At 41.7% G+C, this 17,838-nt stretch overlaps 1 protein-coding gene across 1 annotated transcript in view; it reads left to right on the forward strand.

Annotated features, from left to right (window-relative positions):
* The first annotated feature begins 8,027 nt into the window (after positions 1 to 8,027).
* The window catches only part of TRAPPC10 (trafficking protein particle complex subunit 10), a 38,865-nt gene continuing 29,054 nt past the window's right edge, over positions 8,028 to 17,838 (forward strand). Inside the window, exons 1-2 of the mRNA XM_039729422.1 lie at positions 8,028 to 8,181; positions 17,646 to 17,727. Of these exons, the coding sequence (XP_039585356.1) occupies positions 8,100 to 8,181; positions 17,646 to 17,727 (164 nt within the window). The 5' untranslated portion in view covers positions 8,028 to 8,099. The remainder of the gene's footprint in view (positions 8,182 to 17,645; positions 17,728 to 17,838) is intronic.

Genomic DNA, 17,838 nt, shown 5'->3' on the forward strand with positions numbered 1-17,838 from the left:
TTTCTAATTAATAATGCATTTTAATTTAACAACTAATAATTTTACATTCTAATTTGGAATTGAGCTTTCCCTTGATGAATGTAGAGAAGAGTATTTAAATAATGGTGTAATTCACTCTAAGATTCTCTCCTTCCTTATTCCCATCAGTTTTACATTATCCCTTGGACATGTGTGAGCTCTTCCTCAGGGGTGTGATGGGCAGAGATTAAACAATCATCTTTAGACAATCCTTAGAATAGATCCTTATTGTCTAGAAAATTGAATTAGAAATTTTAAATTTCATTCTTACCAACTTCAGTACTCTTCAGAAGCTACTCCTAAGAAAGATGATAAATGAAGTAACAACCCAGAACTACTATGATATGTTTGTACAAAAGCATAATTAGTAAAGGTGTATTTTAATAATGTTTCCTGTAATATGTTTTTTAAAGTGACCACACATCTATGTTTCTAATCATGTAGTAAGTAAAAATTAATAAAAATGAATATATTCTGGAGGAAAGGGTTGTCAGACCCCAGCTGAGAGAGTCCAGGTGCAGCCTGCAGAGCACAGCTGATAAAAGAACAGTGAATTACCTTGTGAGCTGGGAGCTCTGTGGCTGTGCACAGCTTAAATACACCCTGCTCTCTGCAGGCCCTCATGGCAGGCCAGGACAGGCTTCCTGTGTCTGCTGATGAAATCACCTTGCTGGTAGTGGTACCAAAGCACCTGCACTTGAGTTGTTCATGGGAACATGCCATGGTGGTGTCCCTTTACCTCGTCCTTTTCCAAGGAACAGCCAGTGTTCAAATGTTTATCTTCCTTTCAGGATAGGGTAACTTTCCAAAGAACCTTTTTCTTCTAAGGTCTCCAGTCTCAAGAGGGAGTTCAGAATTATGTTGGTATGACTGTCCTGGAACTCTGCCTTGGACTCTCTGCCACTCATACCCATGGCATAAATGAGAATGAAACTCCTGACACAAACCTCTCTCATGAGTGAGAATTGATTTCCATTTTCACAGTTTGAGCTGATGTTCTCATGACAGCTCTACAGCTCCATGCTCAGCGGGGCTGGATAGCAGGGAAAAGGTGGGTGCTCAGGAAGCAGAGGCAGGTGACACAGAGAAATAGCATCCATTTCTCTAAAAACCAGGGAGAGTGCTGGAGGCTCTCAGTTTGAATCTTGCTGTTCAAGACCTGCTAATTAGCCCTGTGCCTCCCTGCTGGCAGATGTTTCTGTTTTGCAGCTCGGGTCTATCCTGAAAATAGTCCAGAGCTGCAGGAACTCCTGGGGCTTGAGGGCCTTCTTTGCCTGCTGGCACCTGACCTTGTTTCTGCCCATACTGGTTGGGAAGTTGTTTGGATTTCAGGGAGCTGTGAAAGGCTCCAAGATCACAGCACTATTTCTAGTTAGTTATTAACATGTTCGAGTGGCTTGGGAAATGGATCTAAATGACATGTTGGGGGAGAAGAAAAGGAGGCAAGGGCAGTGGTAGCTCAGCTGCAGATTGAATTCCTTTGGTCTTCAGAACTAGCTCGGAGTAAGGGCTGTCACATCTGCTTTTCCCTCTTCTTTCTTTTATGTGATTCATGTGGTATAGGGGGAGCAAGAGCAGCTGCTGACACCATTAAACACGTAACATTAACATCTTGGTAATGATGTTTATACTTTCCTACTTAAAAATTCACACCTTGAACTTGTTCCTCTTTACTGAGGTGGGTTGGCGTGCTTGTAACACACTCAGCACTTGATCTGAGTCCAAATGCCTTTCTCATGTCTGCAAGGTAGAGCTGCTCTGGTAACTCAAATGCGCTGCCTTTTTGTGGCATCCTCCCTGGATGAGTAGGATTGTAGGGAACTATTCAAAGCAAACTGTTTGGAGGAGGAGGAAAGTCTGTCTCAAGGGGTGCTGGAAGAAAGGAACTGCCAGGAAAGGAGGTTTCTTGGAGTCCCAGAAGGCACAGAGTGATGTTGAAAATGTTGTGAAGCTTACGCTGGACAAATAGCCAGGTACTGATTCTCCCTTGCAGGCCAGCATCTCCTCCTCCTTGCTCCAGCTGCTCTGCCCTGGCTTGCTGGCCAGTATTTCTGTAGGCTCATTTCTTAAATATTTTCAGCATTTCTATGATTGCTCTCTTTTTCTCTCCCCTTCTAAAGGCTCTTCACTTTTCCTGGACCTTCCTGAAGGTCTTTGATTGCACATTTCAATTTTGAAATGGTTTTTCCCTCTGGTTTGTCTGTGGTCATTTACAGGTTTCACAACAGGGACACACAGCAGCACTTCCACAGTTACTGTCACCTTCTCTGCATTCCCATGTTTTCCTAACTCTGGTGATTGGCAACAGTTCACAAAACACATCAGATTCTGCTGCAGAAATCTATGGATGGAATGAAAATACTCTTGAGTAGAGCTTCTGTGGAAATAGGTTCCCCACACTGGTTTTGTTGCTATAAAATACATTTCTGTCAATGATTCATTCCCAACAATATGAAATAAAAAGCCAACATTTTGATCATTATGTACCACTAATGATTTGTGGTTGACATACTAATTCAAAAAGGTGGCTTTTAAAGTACTCCTTTTAAAAAAAGGAATTTACGATCTTATAAAATTATTTTCCCAAATGTGAAAATCTTGTAAATTTTTTTTCTGTTTCTGCAGGTGGCTATGATTTCACAAAATTAGTTAATTGAAAACAGAATTTCCTCAGTTAAAAACATTCTGTGCTTTTTGGTGACAGTTTTCTGACTGCTGCCACAAGTCAAAGTGAAAGCATAAAACTATGCATTTCCTTCTCTCCTGACTCCTTGAATAATTCTTCCTTTGGGGTAAAGTTTCCCTCGCTAATTCTGTAAAACTTAGTTACAGTTATTATGTTGATTTATTTTTAATCCCAAACACTGTATAGAGTGATGGTCCTCTCAGTGGAAGCCCATGGACTTCAATATCCATTTCTCCCTAAATATTAATTACCAAAAGTTTTAAAGGAAAATGTAAGGAATCCCTACAAACAACAATTTATCCTTTAACCTCACGGGAAAAATTTGTTTGAAGTTTCCCCAGAGGTGAAAGTTGATGCTCAACCTGAAAAGAGAGACTTTCTCTAGAAATTCCTTCCGTTTTTCATTCCAAACCTTACTACTGTTGAACATTCAAATATTTATCTTCCCTATCAAGTTTCTCATCTGTAATCATTTTCAGATCAGACAGAACTTTGGTAAAAAAGCAGATGTGTAAACTCTCTCCTACCATTCCACCCACGACTGTCCATCTACAGGCTCAGTTTTAAGTAGTGGTGACAATATGTCAAAGTCTGGGTATTATTTCATTAATATCCCTGGCAGAATCCTACACTACGTCATTGCAGGGAAACCAACATGATCTGTTAGATGAGATTGTTGTAAAAACAAGCAGACCTGGACACTCTTCTCCTCCAGCAAGTAGGTTGGGATAGACAAGAGATTGTGAGGGGACTTTGCTGGGCCAGCTGACCCCAGCTGGCCAAAGGGCTTTTCCTTACATACAATACAGTGCCATAAGGTCAAGGTCACCAGTAAAAACTGGGACAGAGAAAGGGAAACTTCTGGCTCCCAAGGTGGCTCCTGCTTGGAGAATGGCTGCTCTGCGTGTGGGAGGTGGTGAGTGATTTACTTTGCTTCATTTCTGTCTCTTTCCTTCACCTAATAAAATGTTTTTATCTCAAACCATGTGCTTTTCCATTCCTGTTTTTCTTCTTTTCTTCCCCAGTCCTGCTTGGGATGGGAGAGTGAATGTTTGTGTGGCTGCTGGCCATGCTCAACCCAGCAGAAATGTTATAGAGTGTGGTCAGACATGGAGAATATAAAGATAAAATTGTTCATGGCAAATCTTTACTTGGATTTTATAATAAGAGAGGATACAAGAAATTCATGACTGCTATTACTAGCAAATCCTGGGATCCTAGGATCTACCATGATATCCCTGGGCCCTGGTTATCTTACAGACAGTCAGGTAACACTGGAGAAGAGCAATCAAATTGTCCTGTGGACACTGCTGGTTTTGTCTTCATCCTGACTGAAACCTGGCATAAGAATTTTACTTTCCTCCTGTCAAACCCTTGCCTGCGGGTGATCGTTTCCTTTCATCAACACCATTCTTTCTGTTTATCTTTTCTCTCCCTGCCTCCCCAAAATAGGATGGTTGTCATGATTTTCAAACTCAGCAGGAACATTTTCAAATGCGGATTTTCCCCTGTAAAGGACATTGCATCAAAACATAAGGCAATTAGGGATACACTTAAAGTGCTTTCCTTTCATCTTCCTGCTGCTTAAATATTTGAAAGAAATTCACCAAGAGTTGTCCCAGTAGAGACCTGAAGACTGACATCATATTTTAGGATTTAATGTTGTAACAAAGAGCCAGGATTTAATTAACCTTCTTGCTCTTTGGGAGACCTGAGACACGGGATCCAGTTCCTCAGAAAACCACTGCAGCTTCTCTTGCAGTTACTGAGCTCATTAATCTCTGTGATATGGTTCTTAAGGGTACAGCTATGTTTCATTTTGATCAAGTGCCAAGTATTTTACAATGAAATTCCTTGTTCTGCCTTGCAGAGGACATTATTTAAACAAACCAGTAACAGAAGAGGAGCAAGGGAAAAAAGAAAGAAATGGAAATTCAGGAGCAGAAAAAATGTGGGATATGCTGATTTCCTCTGTTTGCTTAACACCTGTGCCAGTGGGTTTGTGCATATAAAATATCACAGAACAGGACAGTGAGAAATTTAACCCCTGGTTTACATTAACCACCACACAACATAAACAAACAGCACCTTTGAAACCAGTTTCTTCCCACCTTTCAAGTCAGACTTCATTCCTCCTCTAGGAGGGAGAGTTCCCAAAAGCCACAGAAACTGCCCATGAAGCCAGCCTAACCCAAACCCAGCCAGGTACTGGTGGGACTGCCTGGTGGCAGTGGCTATGGGGTGTATAAATCTCTAAATCATCAATAAGAAGAAACATCACAGAAGAACTGTGCAAAATTTTGACACAAGAAAATTCTGTATGGTAACTTATAAATGGTATTGCAGAGAGAAGCTGTGAACTGAGGGAGAAGTGATGAGGTTGCACCATCAGAGTGCACAGAAAAAGTGAAAGTTGGAATAAGAGACACCAGCTCCTGCTAATGAAGCAATTAATGAAGTGCAGTTAAATCAAGTGAGAGTGATGTGCAGAGTCTGGCTGTGGAAATGTAACGAGTTTATGTGCCTTGTTTTGGGAGAGAGTCTACTTTTCTGAGGCTGTTTTTCCTGCTAGAGGCCTGTTCCTGCAAACACCAACCCCAGAGTGTTCACCGACCTGAAATCCACAGAAAAATGAGATGCACAGACTTGGAAAGCAGGAAACTCCTCCTGGTTTAGCAATATACATGCAGTCTTTCCATCCAGTCATACAAATGCCTCTTAGATTAATCTGCTCCTTTATACTGTGCCTCAAAGTCAAGATCCATCCCAGAGGTGACCTACTTGGGCACTAAGCCTGTGGCTGGAATAGAAATGATAATGCTGATACATGGAAGCACTTGTACAGGCTCTGCCTGGCCATGAACTACCTCAAATTCAGCTCCTCCTCTCCTACTGACTCTTCATTCAAAGTGCAGCCATCATTCTGCCCTGCTAATGTGGCAACAGAAAAGTTTTAGGCACCTGATACCCAGCAATCTGAAATGGTGAAGAGAATTTGCTTGGCTAAAGAGACTGATTGGTAGGCAAGAATTAAATTTTATCTTGCCATGCATGTGAGGTTGAAAGATGGGAGTGAACTGTAGCATCACAGTGGCCTGGTGTCTGTAATGATTATGTTTTGTGGACACAAAACTAATATTCACTTAAGACATGTAATGATTTCTAGTAGAGGCAGAGAGAATTTTAGCTGGTGTAAAGGTAAAAGGAAAAGCAAAATTCTAGTTACCCTTCAAGTGGTCCCTTTTCCTCTTTTCCCCAGAAGGAAAATTCCATCCATTCATTCCAAAATGCAAGGTAGAACCAGAAAACTGTCTAAGTCCCAATTTCCAAATGCTTAATTTTTTAATTTTTTTTTTTCTCTGTGTAGTCTGCTATAAAAGATCTACCTCTCCCATCAGAGACCAGTATATTTCATTCCCTGTCAAACTGACTTTCAAGTATTTTTGGCAATTACACACCTGAGAAATAATGAAAAGTTGTTTTCCTGAGTCTTCTTGCCTGTATTAATGAGCCTGTCTTGTTTTTTGGGAGGGGAAAGATGGTTTAGGAATAAACCACAAATAGAGATGTATTTGCTTCACTTGCTATCAAAACCAGCAAGCAGGGCTAGGACAGGGCTTTTCTTTTTGCTGTTTGGTTTGTTTTTGATAGAAACAGCTATACTGCAACATAAAAACTAGAGAGGAAATTTAATTATCAAATACTATAGAGAATAAAATGTAAATCCCAATGAACTATTGGCTTTAGCTCTAACCTCTGAGAAAAGGGGATCAATACATTTGACTTGGGTTTACCTATTTCCCTACCTGTGCTGTTCAGGACAATAGTAAAGATTAAAAAAAAATGGTAGAGATAAAACTGGGAGCATTCAGCAGTATTAAGGGATTAAATATGTTACAAGGATGCTGTCATTATTTTTGAATCAACATTATAAGTCCAGAAAATAGGGTTAAGGTTTTACTGAAAGAAAATTCTAAAGAAATTGACTTCTATAAATATTTGAACACCCAAACCACCTGAGCACAATGTCACTGTGAAATAAAGAATTATGATTAATTCAGAGATTACTTACAGTCCTACCTGAGGTTACATTTGGCTTTACACATGTGTGCAGTGTTTTCCATTTTTTACCCCTTATGGTAGGCTACTTTCAATATGTTCTTCTAGATCTTATTCGCTTTTATTTGAGAAAGTGCAAATCTTTTAAGTTTAGGATTCTTTATTCTGAAGAAACTGTAGATGACCCAAGCGAACGGCAGATTAATTTAAAAGAAAGGAATAGCATCTCAGTCTAAAGTAAAACAAGGGCCAATTTTATGGCTCTAATATCACTAATTAGACCCAACAGAAGTGTAATGGGGTGTTATTATCTCTATGCATTAAAAACCCTACATTATAAGCCATTAAACTTCAAGGGCCATATTCACTTATATATTTGAAGTCAGTGGAAAACATGATCCCTGATGCACTTACTCCAACTGAACCAGCCAGGAACAGCCATGGGAAGAATGACACATCAGGCAGCTGCCCATGAAGTTCAACAAAGCCTCACAGAAGTCCTGCAACAAATTTTAATAAGATTCATTTTAATAAAGAGCATGTCTTTTATGAGGAGAGCCTGTGGGAGCAGGGCCTGTTTAGTCCAGAGAAGGTTGAGAAGGGATCTCATCCATACATATAAATATCTCCCAGGTGTGTGCCAAGAGGATGGTGCCAGACCCTTCAGTGCTGTCCAGCGGCAGGACAAGGAGCAATGGGCATAAACTAAAACACGAGAAGTTTCACCCCTGCACAAGGAGGAACTTATTTCCATTGAGCCTGGCAGAGCTCTGGACCAGCTGCCCAGGGAGGGTGTGGAGTCTCCCTGTCTGGAGACATTCCAGACCCATCTGGACACGTTCCTGTGTCACCTGCTCCGGGTGACCTTGCCTGGGCAGGACGATGGGCTGAGTGCTCTCCGGAGGTCACCGGGTGCTCTCCGGAGGTCACTCCAACCCCGACCATCCCGCGATTCCCGCCGGCTGTCCCCGGCCAGGGCGGCCCGGGGGCTCTGTCCCTCAGGCCCCTCGGGCGCTCCCTCAGGGGCAGCCCCGCGCCGGCTCCCCGCGGCTGCCGGGCCCGCACGCCGGCACCCCCCGCCCCGTCCCCGGGCCGCGCTTCCCCTTCCCTCCCCGCCGCATTCCCCCTTTTCCGGGTTCCCCGGCGGCGGCGCTCCCCGGAAGCGGTAATGCCTGCCCGGTGATCCAGGAAGCGGATGAGCCTCTCCCGCCCGCCTTCCCCTCCGGAGCGGCGCTGCGGGGACGCGGGGAAGGGGGTGCGGCCCGTCCCAGCCCCCGGCGGTGTTTCCATGGCGCCGGGCGGGCGGGGGAGCCGGGGCTGACGACCCCGCCCGCTCATGGACCCCGCCGAGGAGGAGGAGGAGGGCAGGGAGAAGCCCCCCGTGATCTACACCATGGAGAACAAGCCCATCGTGACCTGTGAGTGTCCCCGCTGTCGGGGCTGGGGCTCCGGCCGGTGCCCCCTGCGGGCCCGGGGGAAGGCAGGAGCCGCTGGCTGGTTCTGGGGGGCTCCGGGTGGGGACAGGGCACCTGCAGGAGGGATCGGATGGCGGGGTTTGCCTCTTCGCTGCTTCCCCCCCTTTCTGAGGGCACTGGGCAAACTTGGGGTTGTTTCTGTACTAAACACCAAGCCGAATGTCGTGCTCAGAGGTGTTTAGGGGAAGAGGGTAAAACGTGAGAATAAACCGTGAACCCCAAACTTCCTGCCAGCGAGCTTTGTGCGGCTTTGCTGGTGCTAAGAGAAGTTGTGAGGAGGCATCCTCTGCGGCGATCCCACTGATGCCTTCCCACTGACATTATACTTTAATCTTTAAGCGCTTTGCTTCCATCCCTGAGAGGGTTTAGTTAAACAAAACAGGATGTCCTGCTTCCAGCTGTAAATGAGTTCTTTCGGGTGTCAGAGACAGGCAGGTGGTCCTGATGTAAATCGTGATCTCTCCTCATCCCTCCTGCTCTTGCAGATGCAGAGGGGTGCTCTCAAAGATCTCTTAAAAACAAGCACGTGGACTAGGCTGGGCCTTAGGAAGCATTTCTGTAACGGGAGAGGGATCAAGCACTGGAAGAGGCTCCTATTTAAGTCTGTCAATGTCTGAAAGATATTTGGACACTGCCCTTAACGTGCTGTATAACTTTTGGTCAGCCCTGAAGTGGTCGTGTAGTTGGACCAGATGATCCTGGTAGGTTCCTTCCAACAGGAATAGTCATTTTTTATTCTAACTACATCCATAATGTTGTTAATAAGAAGGTAAAGTGAATGAGATCAGCACAGAGAATTCTGCTGCTTCTTTTTTAACAAAAGGTAGCCAGTAGCTGGTCTTAGTCAGAAGTATCTTTACTAATGGTGTAACAAAATACATATTTGCACTTTATCACTAGGACACTGGGAATGCTTTATGTGCCTGTGAAATAGAAACTTGTTTCACAGTTCTGTGTTGTTGTATTATGGAGTAAGCATTTATTGGTGATTAAGGTCTTAGACCTTAGAAAAAGTATCCAGCTGTAACCTTGTAGCTGTATAGTTGTGGAACTCTGTGTGTATATAGTTTGTCCAGACTATTTTATGAATGTGCTTTTTTTTCTGTCTTAATCTTTTTTCCTTTTTTTGAATGCAGCTTATAAGCTGAAGTGAGCAGGATCTGTACTGAATCTTCTCTACTCGCCTATTTCAAGAATTTTGAAATCCATTTCACCTCAGATTTAAAGTCAGAGAAAATGTACATATCAGAAACCTTTGGAGGATATAGTTTGCTGGTGTTAATGCTACTGTTCAGTCTGGGGAGGCTTGCTTTTTAGATTTTCTGTCCTTATGTGTATTCAGCATTGGAGAATCTCCATGTGCGTGGCAGGGAGACTTGGTGGTGCAGGTCAGTCTTCACTGTTCCTGTATGATTTAAGTAACATTTTAGTCAGCTGAAGTACACAAAGTTTTACCTCAGGGTAAAACCTCGGGTTTTTTGTTAGTGGGTGCTGAAAAGAGCTCTGGCCTCTTTGTACAAGGGAATTTACAAACCTCCAAACATGAAATTTGACCAGATTTCAATCAAGCCCAGTTGTCTGATATTGAAAACAATATTAATTTTGTGTGGTGAGTGAGCATGCATTACGGTTGTAAAATATTTTGTTCTTATCCCCATCCAGTATGGTAGACTTACAAATGAGACAGGAGGTGAGCATTAAGTGTCACTTGTATGCCTCACTCCTGGACTGAGAAAATCATTCTATTGCCCTGGACAAGCACAACAGTAACATCTTTACTGGTGTGGGCTGGAGTGGCTTGGTCTGAGACAGCCTAATTCAGGAGTTAAAGTTAATTCAGCAGAAGTGCTCAGAGATTACTTCTCTGACTTGCTACATTTTAAACCAAAACACTTGATTTCAATGGGGAATGCATTTTACTGTAAAGTGCTCAGAGATTACTTCTCTGGTGAATGTGGTAAGGGTGACTTGCTACATTTTAAACCAAAACATTTGATTTCAATGGGGAATGCATTTTACTGTAACTGCTTTAGTTTCTCTTCTTCTCTGTTTAGAGAAGTGGAGTACTTAGAGACTCTAGTATTTCAAATAAGTGCATTCACCAGTAATGACTTAGTTGAAGGGAAGCTCCTCTAAGCATTATATTGCCAGAGATTTATGGAGAGGTGAGGCTTGGCCTTGCAGAGAAAGGATTGACTAGGTGTTGGTTTGTTGTAAAACCCATAAAAAGCCATAGTAGTAGAAACTGCACAACAAGCACAGTTTATCTTTTGTCTGTGGTTCCAGTTTCAGGCAGTTGGAGTTGTCTGGGATCAGTGTCCCACCCAGGAGGGGCACGTGGGATAAAACAGCCCTGAGAGAGGATGGCTAGGTTCTGATTATGTGAAGTAACAGTGAAGGTTCAATGAGGGTGCTTTTCAGAACAGAACTATTTCCTTTTGCTACAAGATTCAGATTAATCTCTGTCAGGTAAACTTTTGCATCATGAAGTAACTCCTGTTAACTCTTGGGGTTTGCTCTTAATAAGAGACAAGTGAAGAGGGAGTTTGGTTCATAGTGAAACTTCTTTTCAACACTGCATACCAGAGTTGTTTTGTAAACAAATGTTTTTACCTACTTGAAATAAATTTGAGAATGCTCTGAAAGGAATGCTTCTTTGGTAAAGAGGGCTATGCTTTCAAATCTATGAGTTAGTCTGTATTGTAACAGTAATTATTTGCTGTATTGGCACAACCCTGAATTCAGCACCCTGTGTACAGGCTCTGGCCTGTGGGAAAAAATGGCAGGTTCCACGTGTCTTGGACGTCTGATGCCAGGTGCAAATGCAGTTTTTGTCAGCACTTCTTTCATGTTAGTGCTGTAACTTGATTATTTTGCCCTTAAAAGCTGTGTGTAAGTGAATTAGCCTTGTTTTTATTGTGTTTGCATCACTGGAAACACCTGTAGTTTTAACAGAGAGTTTTTAGATTCACAGAATTCAGCTAGGCATGACAAACTTCAGGAGACTCTTTCTCTAGGCATACAGGCAATCATATTTTCCAAGGGTGGGAAAAGTAGTATATTCACAGAAAGTTGCTGTTCCTTTGTGCATTTTCCCTTTTCTCAGTATGGCAGCACCCCTGCGTGTTAAATCACTCTTGTCAGGTAGGACTGAGTGCCATGATGACTCAATTCCAAATTAATTTGAGCCATATTTTTTACACTGACAGTCTTACTAGATTGCAGAGCCACTAGGGAGTTTCGCTGTCCAGCTGTGGTTGTGCTCTCCCATGTTACTTTGTGAACTCTCAACTCATTTGTAGCAATTTGTCTGCATTGCTACCAGACCTGGTAAGCTTAAAAAGTGTTTTGAGTCATCTTACAGCTTTCTCGCTGCTGTAGAAGGATTATTTTTAGCATCATTAATTTTTTTTTGGTTTTTTTTTTTTTTGCAGAGGCAAGTTGAGTGTTTGCATCAAACATCTTGAACTTGAGTAGTTTCTGTAAAATGTTGACTTTACAAAATCTCTAAACCAGTGCAGCTTGCTTTCCTAGGAATCCTAAACAATGTTGTTTCATTCTCAGGAATCCTGTTTGAAACTTTGAGAAAGTCTTTGGAGCTTCAATATAATGTTGTCCCACATATATATCAGATAATGAACTCATCCTTATGTAGCTGATTTGCACTTAAATTATTAGCTCTATCCATATGAAGAGGAGGCTGAAGACTAAAAGCAATTCTGCAAAATGAAGTAATTAATAGGTTTTTCAGAGCTTTCCTAACAAGCTGTTCTTTTGTAATTATCTTCATGCAGTTGTGGAATATTCCATTATCAGCTGGTAGTATCTGTCTATATTATCTTTTGTCTGTTTATAGTGTGTGTTTGCATGTTTGCTCTCACTGTCAATAATCTGTTTTAGCACAATGGACTTTTTATATAATCTTTGGAGAGAATGGTGTGCATCGTTTTTATCTGGTCCATGTTCAGAATGTGCTGTGATACAGCAGCAGAAAAACCATCAGCAAATGCTTTGTAGGCCCAAGAAAAGCCTACAAAATGTTTGCAATTATCTACAGTAGGAACAGAAAGATTAATAAAAGTAAGAGGTGGGGAGGGAAAGGGAAGAATTTTGCATCTTTTTGTGGTGAAAATAAATACTTACAGTTGAAAATATTGCTCTGGGACTAGAGGAGCTTGATTTGAAAGTTCTTCTGTTACTAGTAGATAGATGTAATAAAAAATACGCCAGGGAGAAGCAGGATGTAGCCCAAGTGATTAGAATGTTTTGCTGCTAGTGAGACCACTTAACAACTATATCCTATAAATTCATCTTCCCTGTTCTCAACCAGAACTCCTGCCTGCATTGTAAGTCATCACTGTTGTGTAGCTGATACATAATTCTCTGCTTAAATATTTGGTTACATTTGTCATGAGAAGAAGTGGCATATACTTGTTAGTTGTAACCTGTTTTACAGATTCAGAAGTGCAGAAGTGGAGTTTTGCTAAAAGGATTTTCTTCTAGTGAATCAGCTGTGGTTTTTATATAGCAATTTAGCTGTGTTGTGTTTTGATTTTTAGACCTCTTTTGAATATGAATTTGAGTTAGGAGAGAGGAGGACCTTTAAAAGCTGTAAATATAAAAAACCTCACCAAAACTTCAGGTAGATCCACTTCTTACAGGCTTGTGATTTAAGAAAAAAATTCATAGTAGAACTTTTTACAAGTGGAAAAGTAAGTGGGGTCAGAAAGGTTAGCTGTGAGTGATACTTGGAGGTAAAACCCAAACACAACTACACCAAAGTGTAGTCTTGGCTCTGTGTTCTTTTAAAGGTATTCAAAGCCTTTTATCTCAGTTGACTGGGCTTGTCATTGGTATCAAAGGAAAATATTTGTCTTCTTTAGTCATCTGACCTCAAGAGTTTTTGTTTTAAACTGCTTGTGTAGTTAGTGGGTTAGGATAATTTCCTCTAGAGGAAAAAAAAATCACTGTGGTATATTTAGATACTTTAGTGACAAGGCCTCTAAGCATCTAAGAAGTTTGGAAACTGTTAGGAAAAATATATTTTTGGGGATTTTGGTGGTTTTAGGCAGGCAGGAACCTAAAAAATGTCCGTATTTTATGGTTCTCTAGTATTAGACAGCTGCTACAAAGAGTGCATGTTCCCCTTGGAAGTCCTGGTTAGGTGGTCATTCTGGTTTTCACTGTTCCTGTACAAATTTAGAGTAGAACAAGTATCCTAGATAGGGAAAGAGGGAAGGGAAGAAGGCTGCACTGATTTGATCTACCAAAATATCAGGAAGAAAGGCAAGGAGGAAAGAATCACAGAATTGTTTGGATTGGAGAAGACTTTAAAGATCGTCCTATTCCAAACCCCTGCCATGAGCAGGGACACCTTCCACTCTCCCAGGTTGCTCCAAGCCCCATCCAGCCTGACCTTGACCTCTTCCCAGGGATCCAGGGGCAGCCACAACTTCTCTGGGCACCCTGTGCCAGGACCTGCCCACCTTCACATGGAAGAATTTCATCCTGATGTCTAAATCTACCCTCTTCCAGCTTAAAGCCATTGTCCCTTGTTCTGTCACTCCAGGCCCTTGTACAAAATCCTTCTCCAGCTCTCTTGGAGGCCCTGTAGGCACTGGAAGGAGCTCTAAGGTCTCTCCTCCAGGCTGAACAAGCCCCTCTCTCAGCCTCTCTCCATGGCAGAGGTGCCCCAGAACTCTGAGCATCTTCGTGTCCCTCTTCTGGTCCCACTCCAGCTGGTTAATGTTGGGGACCCCGGGGCTGGAGGGAGCTCTGCAGGTGGGGTCTCACCTGAGTGGGGCAGAGAGGCAGAATTACCCCTCCCCTGCTGCCCACGGTGCTTTGGATGCAGCCCAGGACAATTTTGGCTTCTTGGGCTGGCCATGGTGAGCTCCTCCTCAACCAACACCCCAGTTCCTTCTCCTCAGGGCTGCTCTCTATCCATTCTCCACCCACTCAGCACGTGAAGTGTTTAGATAAAGTGCCAAAGGCTCTGCCCTTTGAACTTTGTCATGTAGAAAGGAAGGAAACAGGCGCTTTGTTCTTCTCTTTCTCCTGGGGTGTTTGTTTTTAACGTATATGACTTGAACATTGTTGCTTTAATTGGTGTATGTTGCCCCTTCATGTGCAGAAGCACCCTGTACTTGGTGTGGTGTCACTGAAAGAGTCACCGTGTTCTTTCTGTATTTGTGGGGTGTCTGTTGACATCCAGGTGGGGAGTAGATGAATTCAGACCTACACTGTTTAAAAGCTGAGGTAGGTGTTCCAAGAGGTTATCAGACTCTAATGTTGCTCCCCAGTTATCATCTGTATGGGGTATTTTGGTCTTATTTGCCTATAGGTTCTGAAAGATGAAAACCCTTCTCTAGAAGGCTTCTTGATTTTAATTATGACAGGATTCCAGAATTACTTTCCCTTCCCATATATGCACGTCCTTCCTTGTCCCTTTCAGTTGTGTCTGATAAACATTTATACTCTGGCCCCATTACTGACACCAGAGTGGTACTGACAGCCATATAATGGTTTGGCTTGGGTGTTAGTGTTGAGACCAACCCACTGAAATGAATTTGCTGTGATGTGGTTGAGTAATCATCTTTTTTTTTTTTTTTTCTTTTCCCAAAACACCTCAAACAAAAAACCTCCTCACCAACTTGCAAAAAATGACAAGAAGTCCTACCACAAAATATTTGAAGCAATCCTCAGACTTTTGTGCAGACTTTTTGGGTTTGCTCTGAGTTTGAATTCTAGGGTTACTTGGGGTTTTGGAATGTTTAATTCTAAATTCATAGAATTCAGACAGCTACAAGCAAAAATTCCTGTAGTGGTGTTGTTTCTATTTTCTCCTTTATTTCTTCTTTATTTTCCATCTTATTTTTCACCTTTTTTAAAAAATATTTTGTAAAGTAGATCATAGATACACCAACTACTGAGGCATCAGAGGCATATATATAGAGAAGAGAGTGAGACTTCTGCCATGCTGGAGGTCTCTTGAGCCATAGGAATCTTGCTCAACCCCACTCCAGAAATAGTGATCTTTTGGGACTTTCTGTTCTGTTCTTTGTGCAGGTTGTGCTCTTGCCTCTGTGCTGTGCTGGCTCCATTCCCTCCCTGCAGCCCAGTAGCACCCAGTTCACAATTTATTGTGAATCTTGCCAGTCTGACAGCCCTTACAATTCCCTGCTGTACTTACTGGTATTAGTGCTGGGCCCGTGTCAGTGCTGTGCTGGTGTTGCCTGCTGGTAACTTCATTTTAGTGTTCTTGGCTTGATCAGCTCAAACATGCTGATTGCAGTAGATACAGGGTCCAGATGAGCAGAACATGAAATGTTGTAGCCCTTTGGGTGTTGGGAATACGTGGTAGCAGCTTTGTTCAAAGACAGCCAATGTATTTCACATTGAAGGTCTGTTCTCACTTTTCTTCTAATCCTAGAGGGCTGTGTTGCCTTGATCATAAAACACATTCTGCTGTGTTTGATATGCCCTCAAAACCAATGCAGGAGGAAAAGCTGACTGGTTTTAAAATGAATATACCTGTTTTAAGCTGATAATGTGATGTGTCTGTCTGAATAGCAGGGTGCTTACACATTATTCTTTAGTTCCTCTGTATTCAGTAGTAGTCCTTTTTACTTAAGTTGTTGAATTCTGGAATATTTTTGTGGCATACATTTGAATTTTTAGGTGCAGTGTATAAAAATTTCTTTGCTATACTCCAGAGATAAAATATGTGGCTTGTTCTTTCCAGCAGATTTGGAGCTCACAGACTCTCATTTTGATGTGGTCATGGTGCTGCAGCTAAGTCACTAAGCCATGTTTCACTCTCTGTGGGCAGTAATGAGTTGCAAATCAATAGACTGTTCTCAGCTTGGCTCACAGAGGTGTAGCTTGGTATAAAACAGCATTAACACTATGACCAACACTTGTTTCAGTATTCATTCAGGGCATTTGTTTGTGGTCTTAAATAGCATGTGGTATGGTACACTTAATTCAGATGGCATGAAGGTGAAGAATAAAGCATAAGGTACTTTTCTGGAGAAATAGGGATAAAGTACTAACTGTTTTTGTTTTGGTTTTTAGCTGTTTTATGAAATTGCATTGTTGAATAATATCTAATGTGGCCAGGCATCACAAGAGCCGTTTTTGCTTGTTCTTGCACTTAATCAGACTTTTAAACTTTAATTTTTCAATGTACTTTATTGTGTGGTGATAGAATTGTGCTAGTGCTGGTAATCAAAGTACTACATGTGAAAATAATAATATATGTGAGAAAATTGGGGAAAGAGAGTGGACTAGAAAAGGATTTCTAAGATGAACTAAAGAATGCTAAAGGAAGGTGGAGGCAATGCCTGGCTTTGTGCCTGGATGTGAGATTGGGGGGTGGGAGAGAGAAGAAAGGATGTCAGGTGCTTCTTGAGCTGCAGCTTCCAGTTCTACAGGAAGGTGAGAAGATCTTCCTGTTCTGGTGTGCAGGATGATAGTGAAAAGGAAAATCACCAGGAAATAGCAGAATTGCCTATAAGGCTGTTAAAATCTTAATTAATGTCTTGTCCTTGTCATATCCTCCCTAAACCTAAGAGAATTTAAGAAATATTTTAAAAGGTTACTGGTAATATATTTTTTTCCTGTGGTAAACCCTGTATTTTGTTCTGACTTGTATATAAGTAGCTGCTGCAGTGGTGTTGTATTTAATGTAGTTGTTTGGGACCTGCACTGTGTTAACAGACCTCATGTTTCTGAAGGACAGCGTGGTAGTCAGGGAGGTGTTTTGTATTAACAACAGCCTAGATAATGAGGAGAGAGGAATCACATCCAGTAAAACACAGAACAGGTGCTAAACCAGATTTTCTCAGTGTAGGCCCAGCTACAGAATGATGGGAACCACTCTCTACTCAGTCTTCTGTTTTGGGAAGTCTGAATTCTGGAATATTTTTAAATATACCTTTTTTTTTTTTAACCAATGACTTCAGCTAAGACCAGATTTTCTCAGTGTAGGCCCAGCTACAGAATGATGGGAACCACTCTCTACCCAGTCTTCTGTTTTGGGAAGTCTAAATTCTGGAATATATTTAAAAATACTTTTTTTTTTTTTTTTAACCAATGACTTCAGCTAAGAAGCTGTTTGTTTTGGTTTTGGACTTGGTCCAGCTTTATGATACTCTCTTTGGTATATGGATTATGTAGCTCTGTGGAAAATCACAATAGGAAGTTTGTAACAGTGTCTGCTTAAAAGTGTTATATTAGGTCTTGAGAGTGATTAAAAAAAAAATCTAGTTCAGTGCTGGACTCCAGTTTCCACATAACAGACAAAATGAAATGTTCTTAATAACAGCAGACCACTAGTAGAATAGCATATTAATATACATTCTATAATTTGCACATGCTAATATATTAATGCCTTTCATTTTCAGGTGCTGGAGATCAGAATTTATTTACTTCCTTGTATCCTACACTTTCTCAGCAGCTTCCTAGAGAACCCATGGAATGGAGGAGGTAAACTTATATTTTATTCTGTGATTCTGTTTCAATGTCTGGTTTTGACTGGGTAAATGTGTATTTGTTGTGTTCTGAGGAGCTCTTTCCATAAATTGAGTTGAACAGAGG

This window comes from Passer montanus, unplaced genomic scaffold (assembly GCF_014805655.1).
Source record: "Passer montanus isolate IOZ18808 unplaced genomic scaffold, ASM1480565v1 scaffold69, whole genome shotgun sequence".
NCBI lineage: Eukaryota > Metazoa > Chordata > Aves > Passeriformes > Passeridae > Passer > Passer montanus.